Source organism: Anoplophora glabripennis, unplaced genomic scaffold (assembly GCF_000390285.2).
Source record: "Anoplophora glabripennis isolate ALB-LARVAE unplaced genomic scaffold, Agla_2.0 scaffold282, whole genome shotgun sequence".
NCBI lineage: Eukaryota > Metazoa > Arthropoda > Insecta > Coleoptera > Cerambycidae > Anoplophora > Anoplophora glabripennis.
In genome coordinates this window covers 309481-322539 of record NW_019417443.1, presented here as the reverse complement: position 1 = coordinate 322539, position 13059 = coordinate 309481, and the positions used below count along the sequence as shown (strand labels likewise).

Genomic DNA, 13059 nt, shown 5'->3' with positions numbered 1-13059 from the left:
TGGAGATATATTCATTCGAAAAAATTTTGAAGAAAATGAATTTTCTGGAGCTGCAAATGTATAATGAAAGAAATTATATCAATATCATTTCTTTTATTTATTTATAATTAAAAAATAACCTTTTTTAGTTATTATTTTTAACAATATTTTATGCAAAAATTGCAATGAAAACAGATTTTTCTGGAAAATATTAAAAAGCGCATAATTAATTCGTTTGATGCTCATAAATTTTCAAATCTCGAGAAACTATACACGATTTTCCAAAAATGTTCCCCAATTTTCTTTTCTCTAATTCACTTCTGTTATTTAAGAAATAAATTGACCATTATTTGGCTCCAAAACATTCATTTTCTCATAATCTTCATTTAAAAAATAAACGGGAAAACTATTGGGAAAATCGAAATTTTTCATAGTACTTTTGTAGAAAATTTTATTTTGAACAACTTTTATTTGAAACTTTTTTCGAAAAAATGCATCTTCATTGAGATATTAGCAGTTTTTGGTCAAAAAACACGAAAAATCATATACATATATAGGGTGTCTCATAATTAGTGTCCAATATTTTATCACTTGATTCTATTGTCAAAAATAGGAATAATAGGGATATTTCTTCATACAAAAATAGGTCGAGAAATGCTGCCTAAGGAAGTTAGGCACCCCAAATGGGGTCGCAAAAAAATTATTTTTTTGTAATATTTCTAAAAAAGATTAAATGAAAAATATGAATTTTGACACGATGAACGCTCATTAAAAGTCGAAATAGATCATAAAATTTTTCAAAAATACTGGGTAAAACAACATCACCATTTTTTCATAGAAAACTCAGATCAATCAAATTTTACTGTTTAAATTTGAATACAGCAACATGTAAAAAATTTGGGGCAAATTAATTTTTTTTCGAAAACCTCTAAGTTTCAAGATGACATAACGTTTAAAAACATACATTTTTTATTAGTTTTTTTATTAGTTACCCTATTTTATCAAACAAATTCGACATTTTTTTTTTAATCTTATCAAATGGAGTCAAATAATTTTCCGGAACAGCAAGATATCTAAATTAATAGTGAGTTTTAGGTAAAGTTCAGATATATTTTTGATGTGTAAACAAATGTTTACATTTACCCCCTCCCCTCCCCCCATAAGGTTCACCCTATTTTATTTCATTGCACAATATGGCAGTGATACGTCATTTGAAAGATAATTTCACTCTCTTTACAGCAGTGTAAAGTTTTCTGAAAAAAAGGAGGACTTTGAATAAAAAATCTATTTTAATAAATGTTCAAACTGCTTCCCACCCCAATTTGGCAATGTCCCAACCTGTAATAGAACGACGTCACAACGTTTATTAAAGTTTCTCTATGATTTGTTGCGGTTCCTCAAATATTCTGTTCCTCAAGTTGTCTATATTTAATGGCATGTTTTATAAACATTATTTTTTAAATGTCCCCAAAAGAAGTAATCTAGGGGTGTTTTATCAGGAGAGCGTGCTGGCCATTCAATAGCACCCCTTCTCCCAATCCATCTATTCGGAAACATTTGATACAGGAATTATCGAACTCCAATAGCAAAATGAGATGTTGTACCGTCCTGCTGGAACCAGATGCTAATGCGTAAGTTTTGTAAAGCAGGTAAAGTTTGATTACGTAACATTTGTTCGTACTTTTGGCCACTTAAGTTACCATCAGTTACAAACGGACTAATAATGGTAGTACCAATTGATGTATTTATTTTTCGAGGTCTCTGGGTGGATTCTTCTCCCATCCAGTGAGGCTTTTGATCACTCCAGTACCTCAAATTGTAACGATTGACTAGACTAAACTATTAACAATACAAATATATTCGTCGGAAAAACAAACATTAGATATAAAGTTAGGGTCTTGGTCAGCTTTTACCGTTATTGTTTCACAGAAATCAAGCCTTCGATCATAATCATCATCACTTAACTCTTTAGTAAATGTGTTTTGTAAGGTTTATAAGGATTTGTTTTTAAAATTCGGCAAATACACCTACTACTTGTATAATGTTCTCTAGCGGCCTTACGCACAGAAGTAACAGGATCTTCCACAAAACTCTGCAATACTTCAACAGCGTTATTGTCATTAGTTGCAGTTCTTGGACGTCCTGATCGGGGTTTGTCTTTCACGGTTCCAGTTTCTTCCTTTGTATTGTTCTGCACATGGTTGATTTTGTTAGTAGCGTACTGTTTGGAAAGGTATCATTAAATAAATGAACCACTTGATCGAATGATCTTTTGAGATCACTCTATCATCAAAATCGTTATTCTTTCTCTTCCATTTAGAGCCATATTTGAGTATTTTAAATATTTAATGAACAATTTTGACAAATCGAATATTTTTTTGACAAAGTTACTTTATTATAAAATGATTACATTACAAATCTGTGAAAAATACCTTATCCTTTCAACTAATCTGACCATAATTTTGCCGGGAAGCACGCTACAGCCTCAACTCTTTTTCGTTATAAAGAACATTCGAATTGTACACTTACGCGAATTTGCGAGTATGTAAAGTAGCTGTATGCAAATTCGGTTGTTCGTCTAGAAACCCTTCGTCACCCCTCTGATATAGGAATCGGTCGGAGTATTATCTTTCGTTCTGTTTTCTAACAAAACAGGACTCTAGAGACAACAACGGATGTGGCGAACCAAAGTAAATGTAACGTGAGCCGAGAGAAAAGGCGAAAGAAGGATTTGTCAGCTTCCGGGTCCTTTTAAAGTCCTGTTTGACAAATGGGTTTCTTAAAACTGTTTAGTTTCACTTTATTTCTTGAGAATGCTCCAGCTTCGGGTTGTTTTTGTGTATTTAATAAATACGGAAAAGTACTTCTTGCGTATAGAAACACTGAATTCGGGAGTACAACTATACAGGGTGCATCAAAATATTCATATAATATTTTCAGTACATAAGAAAAGAAGGGTGTCTTTTTATGTAATCATCTTTCCAATAAAGGAGTTATATTCTTTAAAGAAGTTAGATAGCTTTTAGGCTATTGATTATATATATATAAAAAAAGGGTTAAAAGGAACTACGACGTTCAAGCAATTTTATTGCATGAATCGTTCAAAGGGTCATTTTAGATGAAAAAACCGCGCAGTGCTATTAAATTAGAGAATGGAAATTGGAGATAGGGGTGAAAATGCCCCCTTTCAGTTTTTTCATTTTAGCTCGAAAACGAAGCAAAATTTCGCATAGTTCATAGGAAAAATTATTTAGAGAATTGCATTTCCCATCGAAATGGCTTATTTAAAAAATTTAAAAGGGAAATTTTATGCAAAAAATCGTTAATAAACAATTTGAAAAAAAGCAAAAAATTCAATTTGATTTTTTTTATTTTTTGCCCCTAGTTTTTATTTGAAAGATAGGTATGCATTGCTTCATAAAAAAAGTAGATAAAATTTCCTGCAAAAATAAAGGTTGTACAGTATTTTTGGATGAGAATATGGCCGCTCAAACTTGTCCAATTTTTCGAATTTCGTCGCATTTACCCTTATACGCTTTAATTCTCATTTTTTTGCAAAAAATGAAGGATTCGTTCAAGAATTTTCATCACATGACTTATTCGAAGGGTCATTAAAAATGAATAAACCGTTGGGTGCTATTAAATTAGAGGGTTGAAATTGAAGATAGGGTGATAATGCACTTTTGCTGTTTTTTAAATATAGCACGAAAACGAAGCAAAATTTCGGTATAGTTCATAGGGAAAATTTTGTAGAGAATTGAATTGTATTGAATCGAATGAAAAAAATCCTTAATAAACAATTTTAAAAATGTAAAAAACAAAATTTTCTGATTTTTTTTACTTCAATTTGATGGAAGTAGGCAAAAAAAAATGCTGCACAAAAAAACTAAATGAGATTTCCTTCAAAATGATGCGTTTTCAAAAGTATTTGGACTAATATTGACCGAGTTATAACCGGTCAAACTTAAGTATTTTTTAGATTTTCGTCGTTTCTAACATAGTCAAATAAGTAAAAAAGATAATTAAAAATTCTCATTTTTGCTTTTTTAAAAATTGTTTATTAACGATTTGTTGAATAAAATTTTCCTTTTAAATTTTTTAAATAAGCCAATTGGGAAATTCAATTCTCTAAATAATTTTTCCTATGAATTATAGCGAAATTTTGCTTCGTTTTCGAGCTGTAATTAATAATAGCCTATTTCATGTTTTGCGATATCTTAAAAGTCCTTCGAGATATCTTACTCATGTTATATATTTATATTAAAGATNGGGGGGGGGGGGGTGACTATCACCAATTCATCTTTAACTTTTTTATTTTTATCCAATTGAAAGTATGATTCAAAATATAGATGTGCATTATTAGGAAAAAAATCAAGTTTATATTTAAATATAACAGTTAAAAAATTAGATAAGTTGGCGATTAATTAATTACGACCACCCCCCAAAACTACCCTTTATACAGGGCATGGCAGTAAACCTTAGATATGAATAAAATATTTCGAAGTTAATAACTAATATTTCATCTACTATTTTGAAAATATCGGAAGGCTATTTTCACTGTAAAGTTTCATTTATTTGTTTTAAGATACTAGCAATATAAAATCCTATTTTTCGAAAATGAGTAACTATTTAATTTTTGTGATCACAAAAGCAACCGTCAGAGAGTCAACAAATAGTACAACTCGCTATATTCGTCATCAGGAAATTGCTGCTATAAATTTCTGCCAAAGACTTAACCTAGTCGCTATCATTGTGTGAAATACATGAGTTTTAGGTCGTCAAAATTTTTAATTACTTCCGGCGTTTCCCAAGGTTCCAGCCTGGGACCTCTGCTCTTCAAATCTATGTTAATGATTTGATAGAACAATTTAATGTTAAATCTTTATTATATGCCGACGACTGGAAACTGTTTTCAGTAATCTTAAGTAAGAATTTCTATATATTTTCAAGTTGCCTGTAAAAAGCCTATTTAGCGGATTATTAATAAAATAAAGAAACAGTAGCGGCCCTAAGTTGGAACCTCGTGAAACACCTGAAAATTCATTTGTAATGATACCATTATATTTTACTAATAATTTTCTAATTCGTAAATAGTTATTAAAGAGATTTCTACCACTTATTAAGAAATGTATTTGTTCTTTCGTATACTTTTGTTTCATTTAGCGTTCTCTACACTATTATATCGCTTTTGGGGCATTTACTTCAAAAATAAAAATAAAGCAAAAATAAAATCAATAAAAATTATGCTAAATTTTCGTCCCCTAGAGTTAAAATTAGCTTCCCGGCATCCTTATTTAAATCTGGGCCTCGCCGTTTCCCCTTAACCCCTATCGCCCCCACCATAGCATCGCACAATCGAGAAAAACCCTTTCAACACCCACTTAACGAAGTGCAGAATAAACAGCCCAACACTGAATGTAATTCCTGAACTCGTGTAGTCCAAATTTACCCTTCGCCCACTGGGGTGTAGGCATATGCGGCGCGGGAGGCAACAAGGGGGCAATATCGCCAGGATTGCTGTGAATGCTAAGGGAAATGGACCTATTTAGGACAGATTACGTGAGTGTTGAGGCTGCAGCAACCCGAGCGAACGCAATTAAGGGACAGGGGGTGGTTTTTCTTTAGAAGTTTTCTGGGTACGTGAACATTTACGCCGTCGTTGGCGTATTGGCATATCGTCACACTGGGCAGGATCACAGAAAAAGCGCTATAGGTACGAAACTGGTTATGTGTGCGTAATCTTACTCAGGCAACCATTCGAGCTTAGAAATTAAAATTCTAGATGGCAATTTTTCTATAAAATCCTTATTTACATTGTGAGCAAGGCTGATAGGGATTTTATGGAAGTGTCGCCATCTAGTATTTTCATTCCTAAGTTTAACTGGTTGTCTAACTATACAGTGTGCCAATTTAACATGCAACTAAATAAATTTAAAAGATATGACATGGGTCCTAAGTCTAATCATTAAAAATATATTAAAACAAGGGGGCCCACGAAAAAACGTCTTAAGGGGGTTCCTCACCAAAAAGCGTAGCACTATCAGGTTCCACATGCCATAAACCCCCTGTGTGCCAAATTTAGTGATTCTATTACAGCAGGATTCTGAGATATAAAAAAAGTCTATTCTTAAGGGCGGGATTCAGGGGGTTGCAACTTAAAACAGGGAGCCACTTGGCAAAAATAAAAAATACGGGTCCACTAAATTTTTCTTAAGAATCTGTGACTAAATTTTGTTGCATTAATTTCGGGTACACCCTGTATAACTCGTCGTATCTTAAAAGTAATTAATCCCATTTATGTTTAATACCTCTTATGATGAAATAATGGCACACACTATAAATATACAGGGCGTTCCTAAGTATAATGTACATAAGGGATGGGGTAATTCTTTGGCTTATTTCATGACTAAAAATTCATATGAACATAGGTCTGCAAATGCTTCATTATCGATTTACAGGGTGTTGATATTTTAAGATTTTTTTAGTTTTTTTCTCTATAGCTCCCACAGTTTTTGAGATATTTAGCTCAAATTGGAATATAGGTTACGCTGTAGGGCTTACATCATTGGTCATGCCAAATGGTCGTGACATCCTACAGAGTGATATTTTTTCGGGGATCATGCCTCCTTTTCTTCCCCTGAACTTTTGTGCGGTGCGCCGCTGGTAGATTCTAAAATCAAAATTGAATATGATGTTTTGTTGAGAAACTTTTATGATTTCTTCGTAACTGCGACCGTTATCGAGAAAAAAATAAAAAACGATTTTATGTAATTCGTTAGATGAAATTTAAATTCATAAAATGGTCCAGTAGGCTCTGGCTTTATTTAGATAATTTCTTGTTTCTATTAATTTTGACAGTTCGCATTTGAAATAGTAACTTGGGTCGTTGGTAACATATGTTTATAAATTAAAGGTTTAAGTTATAAACTGCAAGGTGTAAAAATATTTTAAATACTCGTTTTAAGCTCAACAATGCCAAATTTTACGATTTTTGAAATGGCTGAAATGCATTTCATGTATGGTCTTGGGAATGATAACTGATCAACGAATATTCTCAAATATTCATAGGCGTCACTTTCAATAATTGTTGTAACATAGTTTCCTTGTTATGATTTTTTGTACTGTAATAAATCATAGCTCCAAAAACTGGGTCATCCCAGATTCAATTTTAACAGATAGTGGCGAATAAACTGTCAAAATTAATAGAAACAATAGATTATCCAAATAATCCCAGAGCTTACTAGACCATTTTAACAATTTCAATTTCATAACGAATTACACAAAATCGTTTTTTATTTTTTTTCTCGATAACGGTAGCAGTTACGAAAAATCATAAGGGACCAAAACGTTTCTCAACAAAACATAAAATTGAATTTTGATTTTAGAATCTACCAGCGACGCACCGCACAAAAGTTCAGGGGAAGAAAAGGAGGCATGACCTCCAAAAAATATCACTCTGTAGAACATCACAACTATTTGGCATGCCCAATGATGTAAGCTCTACAGCGTAACCTATATTCCAAATTTGATCTAAATATCTCAAAAACTGTGGGAACTATAGAGAAAAAACTAAAAAAATCTTAAAATTTCAACACCCTGTAGATCGGTAACGAAGCGTTTGCGGAACTATGTTCATATGAATTTTTAGTCATAAAATAAGCCAAAGAATTACCCCCTCTCTTATGTACATGATATTTAGGAGCACCCTGTATAAACAAGAATTTAGTGCTGTGTTTTTCAGCTTGCATTGCTGTGTGCATGTAATAAGTACAGTAATTAAAAAAATCAGTTGCATGGCCATCAATCCGCGAAACACCCTGTATCAGATCCTTGTTATTATTATTTATTTATCAACCCACAAATACTAGGTTACGGATAGCAATTTTTTTAAATCGCAACGGACAATGTTGCTGTGACGGATTAGAAACTTATCGCCAGTTTCATCATTCGCGGACTCATCAATCTTTGTTAGATTCCAGTAATTTCCTCCGGAGGGTTATAATACAGCAACCGGAAGGGGCGTGGATAGCCTATTATTTTAACAGAGCAATAAAAAGGAGTTTTACAACTATGAAAATGTAAAACTACGTATAGCTAGCGTTTCAGTTAACACTTTGTCCTACGAACGTTTGTTTGTATCTCGGAAAATAACTGAGATTCGGACATTGCTATTTTCGAGTTTCTGGTAACCAGTTTACTATTACTTTAAGTTTGGGAAATAAAAATTTAGCTAAAAACGAATCTTTTGTCGATTTTTAGGCGGAATCTTACAAGAAATTTTCACTTGGCCTCAATTCAAATGGGATGTAAGAACTATAAAATTAAAAGAGAGACGTATCCACAAAAATTACACAGGCCTATTATACATGACATTGCATTACTGTCAAAAATTGTATCACCGCCGTTTGCAAAGGTGAAAACTGTAATTTCACAATGGAGAGAGATGCGATAACAAACATTGGAAGCAACATGTCTTATAAAAAATATAGATCAATAAATTTTTCACCGCTTTCTCAGGGGTTGCAATATGAATGGAAATATGATTACCTACTCAATTTTCGTGGATGACTACAAATACCTTATAACTTCGCAGTCGAGAGAGATGCGTTAACAAAAATTGGATATGACATACGCAGTACAAAATATGTATATCGCAAAAAATTTTGACAGGACCGTTTCAGGGGGGTGAGAAGTATTTATTTGTGTATTTTCAAATTAAAATTGAATTCAAATTTATGTAGATAACATTGAACATCCAATTAATATAAATTCGTAACTTAACTTGGGTGTACAACAACATACAGGGTGTTTCATAATGAAGTTCAAATATTTTAAGGGGGTGTTTAGAAAGTAATTTTAGGGGGGGGGGGTACTTCCAATACATTTTTTCGATTTGAGCCCCCCCTAAGAAAATATTCAAATCTCGAAATGGGCGAAAAAATTAGCTTTAATTTTTTTTCACAAAAACGGTTAAACTTAGAAATTTGAATTATGATACACGTCAACAACAACTAGTTGAATGGTATTTTTTGGTAGTATTTTTTTTTCTGATTTATGTCTTTGAATGAAAGAAATTAGCACCCCTTGGTTTTATTTCTCTCGCAACATTTTTCTACGTCAGCCAATTCCAACAAGAAAAATAGCTTTTATTACTAAATTTCATTTAGAAACTTTTTTACTCTTCCCATTTTTTCGTATACTTAGTGGTTTACGAGCATAAAAATAAATTATTTTTTCTTGCCGATTAGGTACACATAATAATTAGTATAACAGTCACCAAAAACGAACGTCATTTTTGACACATTTTTTGCAAAAATTCTTTTTTATCAATAGGAAAAGCTAAGCAAATATGCACTAAAAATTTAATACAAAAAATTAAAGCAAATTTTTTCGGCCATTTTGAAATTTGAATATTTTCTCAGGGGGGGAGGGGCTCAAATCGAAAAAATGTATTGGCAGTACCCCCCCCCCTAAAATTACTTTTTAAACCTCCTTAAAATATTTGCTCATGATTAAGAAGATATAAAAAAAGTAAAAAATTCAGATTTGGCGCCTTATATCACGAAAACGCAATTTTTCAGACATATATAATTTATTAAGCGCATTAATTTTCATAGTTTTAGGGGTTCTTAAAGTAAGTTAAAACTGAATCGGATTGAGATTATTCAATATACGGGGTGATTCCGTCAAAATTTCATTAATTTTAAGGGAAGATAGAGAAAAATGAGTAGAAAAAATATTTTCAAATCACCTACCATTTTATTCGGTCACTAACCTAGACTTTACTGTACTTTTAATCGATCACTATCGATAAGGAAAAAAACTGATTTTTTTCACCTAGACACGTGAATGAATAATATATTTTTTATAATTTTAAACAAACAAGTTTTATTTATTTGTTAATAATTTTTGTTTTCGAATGATAAGTTGATACAATTTAATAATTTTTGCTATATTTTATAATTGAATATGAGTTTTTAGTATTATGTTCGATTAATTATTCTGATTGTAGTAAGACCCAGTATACCCAGTGACTTATTGTTTTTCAAAGAGTAGTATGGCACCTACCTATTTAAAATACAGCTAAAAAACACTCATTCGTTAGTGGCATTTTGTTACTAAAGTTGGGATCCGATACACTTTGATTTTGAAGCTAATTGCAAAATTTAAACGACTGGGGAAATCAGTTGTTTCGCTTCAACTCACCAGCGCGTGCGCCGTCATAAAATGTGTTGCGAAGCAGGGCGCCGAATTAACAGAGTTAAGGGGTAATTTGCTATTTTTTAAAAGCTCCAGTAAATTTTTTTTTCGATTTTTCTGTGTGTATTAGGCCTTCCGAAAATGTGGTTAAAATTAATGACATTATGACTGAAAATATATATATTTGCGGTTATGTTTCCAATTTTGGAACATTTCCAAATTTAGCAACCGCACAACACATGACTGAGAATCTTTTCAGCGTATTCGCGTCCGAATGCATTATAATTTCAGGCAGATACCAGCGAATTTGCGGCCTCTCATTAATTTCTTTTATTACCCCTTATACATTACATCACTTTCTTGGTTTGCGGAATTCCGGATCATTCATCATATTTATCCCGACGTTTCGCAAATTATTCTCTAGGTCCGGCATTAAGACGGAAGGCGTTTGCTTCAGTCAGCATGTTTTCTTTCGGAAAGAGTTATAGTATAGTTTAATGAACGCATTGCCGTCCTTGGACTTTTAAATGGAAAAATGAAACCGTAAAAAATGGGAATGGTTATTTATTGTGTAAGCGCCTTATTAGGCTTTCTCGGTTAGTACAGTCATTGAAGCTGAAAATCAGCTGTAACCTCTGAATTCTTTGAAACTGCATGGATTTGCACGAAAATTTAGAATAAGGCTCACCTTAGGCTCAAGTCCAAAAGTGACATAAGCCCGATTGACGCTTTTTGTTTTTTTAAGGGTAAAAAGTGATAAAAATTGAAAAAATTAAGTTTTAAGCATTTTATTGATACAAATCTTGTTCAAGCACAAAGATTAAATAATGTTCCATGTTCTCGAACATGTTTTATGATACATTTGATCTATTCGACCCTTTATATAACCCTTAAAAACTACCCCTGTGCAAAAAATGATAAAAATTACTTTTTAAAGATTTGAAATGATTCAATCGTGCCATTGTTTAAAATAAAAGTTACCTTATAGCTATTAAAAGAATTTTTCCCTTTCAACCCCTAAAAACCACCCATGTAACTATTGACAAAAATGATATAAAATTACTTTTAAAAGCTTGGAATGCTTTAACTGTGCAATTATTTAAAATAAAAATTCCCTCATTGCTTATGAAAGAATTTGTATCTCATAACACTTTTCAACCCTTATAAAACACCCCTGTGCTAAAAAAATGATAAAAAATTACGTTTTAAATCTTGGAATGCTATAATTGTGCAATAATTTAAAATAAAAATTCCCTTATATTGTTTATGAAAGAATATTTTACTTTTGCCATTTTCAACTCTTATAAACTACCCTTTTACCAATATTAATGTAAAATATTTTTATTATAATCGATTTTTAAGTATAATCAATCATAAAGAAATTGCTACGCTGCATATAAATAAACTAAATTTTTTTACTTATTTTATTTCTATAATATAATATATAATAAGTATATAAAAAAGAGAAAGCCTATTTTGCTCCGAAAAAATGTCATTGGGTTTTTTATCATAACTCGGTTAATTTTGAAGCTATAGTATCCTACAAAAAAGCATTTTAAAGATAATTTCTATAGCTGCAAGATGGGTTGCATTTAAAACCTTTTAAGTCCTTAGTTTTTAAAGGGAAAGGATCGAAGGGCTCGAGACAGGTCGTTTTTTTACTAAAATGGATACTTCAAGCGGCGATACCTCCTTTATTTTTTATGCTGTAGGAATAAAAAAGCAAAATATTTGTTGAAAAAAAGCTACATTTTTGTTGCCTATCATTTTTACGTATCTTTCATAGTTTCATAATTATTATTAGAGAGCGGACAAGGTGTGTCTTTAACCCGAAAGATAGGTCAAATTTTGGTAAAGATGTGTACGCGTTCAAAAATGTATTGTGTATAAACTATGCAAAATATAATTATTATGTATAGCAAATATGTCGTATTAACCTCGTGAAGATTTGTACCCTTTACTTAAAATCCATAAATCATGTGAACAGGTTAAATAACGAGAAAATAATTAAGTTAATTTAGTTCTAAAGAAATGAAATGACACTCGCGCCCATCTCTAGTCCATCCGTCGACATCGGTTGCGTTTATCGAATTCCTATTGGTCAGAATTCAAACTGCNTCGAAAAAATTCTTCGAATATTTTTTGCTCAAAATTTGATTCTCTATCGATTTCCAGCGTTATTTTTGAAAAAAAATCCACCCCCCGAGAGCCCCCAACAGGGTGGAAGCGTCAATCGGCGCTATGTCACTAATGTTCATTGACCTTTTCTCTAACTATCTGCCAAATTTCAAGTCGATCGGTTCAGTTTCAAAGAATTCGGAGGTGAAAAGCTTCAATGACTGACTAGGTGTTCCATACCATTTCACAGATATCTCACTAAATCATACTTTGAAAATGCTCCCCTCAATATTGTGCGTCAACTATCTTACACTCACGCAGACAACAGCACATTTCAAAAATAAAATAACCTTTTTTTTACTTGGCCATCTATGCCTGTTTTAGGCTTTGCACGTCCATATCATCGAATTAATGAGGAAGCACAGCCAGAACAAAGCGATCGCTCCGTAGCCCAAGATGCAACCCTTCAATTCCAGTCAAATAGAGGTGTTCAATTTGACAGCAGTCAGGATTGGATCACCCTTTCAAGAAATCGGAAGGACGGGGGTGGACGCCACTACTATAGCGCCCTTTCAGATGAACCAAACAACAAAGAAGTCAATTAGAGAGCTGTTCTACAATGGAACCGGATACTACATCGATGATGAGGGCGACACAGGTAATGTACATCGATATTATGTCTAATTGTGTTGAAAAATGGCACGTGATTGTCAGATAAAACAATGGGCTATCGTGTAACGAGTGCGGAAAAGTGCTAATTTC

At 32.3% G+C, this 13059-nt stretch overlaps 1 protein-coding gene across 1 annotated transcript in view; it reads left to right on the top strand.

Moving 5' to 3' along the window:
• Positions 1 to 12753: 12753 nt before the first annotated feature.
• Positions 12754 to 13059, top strand: part of LOC108907119 — a 59193-nt gene continuing 58887 nt past the window's right edge. Inside the window, exon 1 of the mRNA XM_018710649.2 lies at positions 12754 to 12955. Coding sequence (XP_018566165.2) covers positions 12754 to 12955 — 202 coding nt within the window. The remainder of the gene's footprint in view (positions 12956 to 13059) is intronic.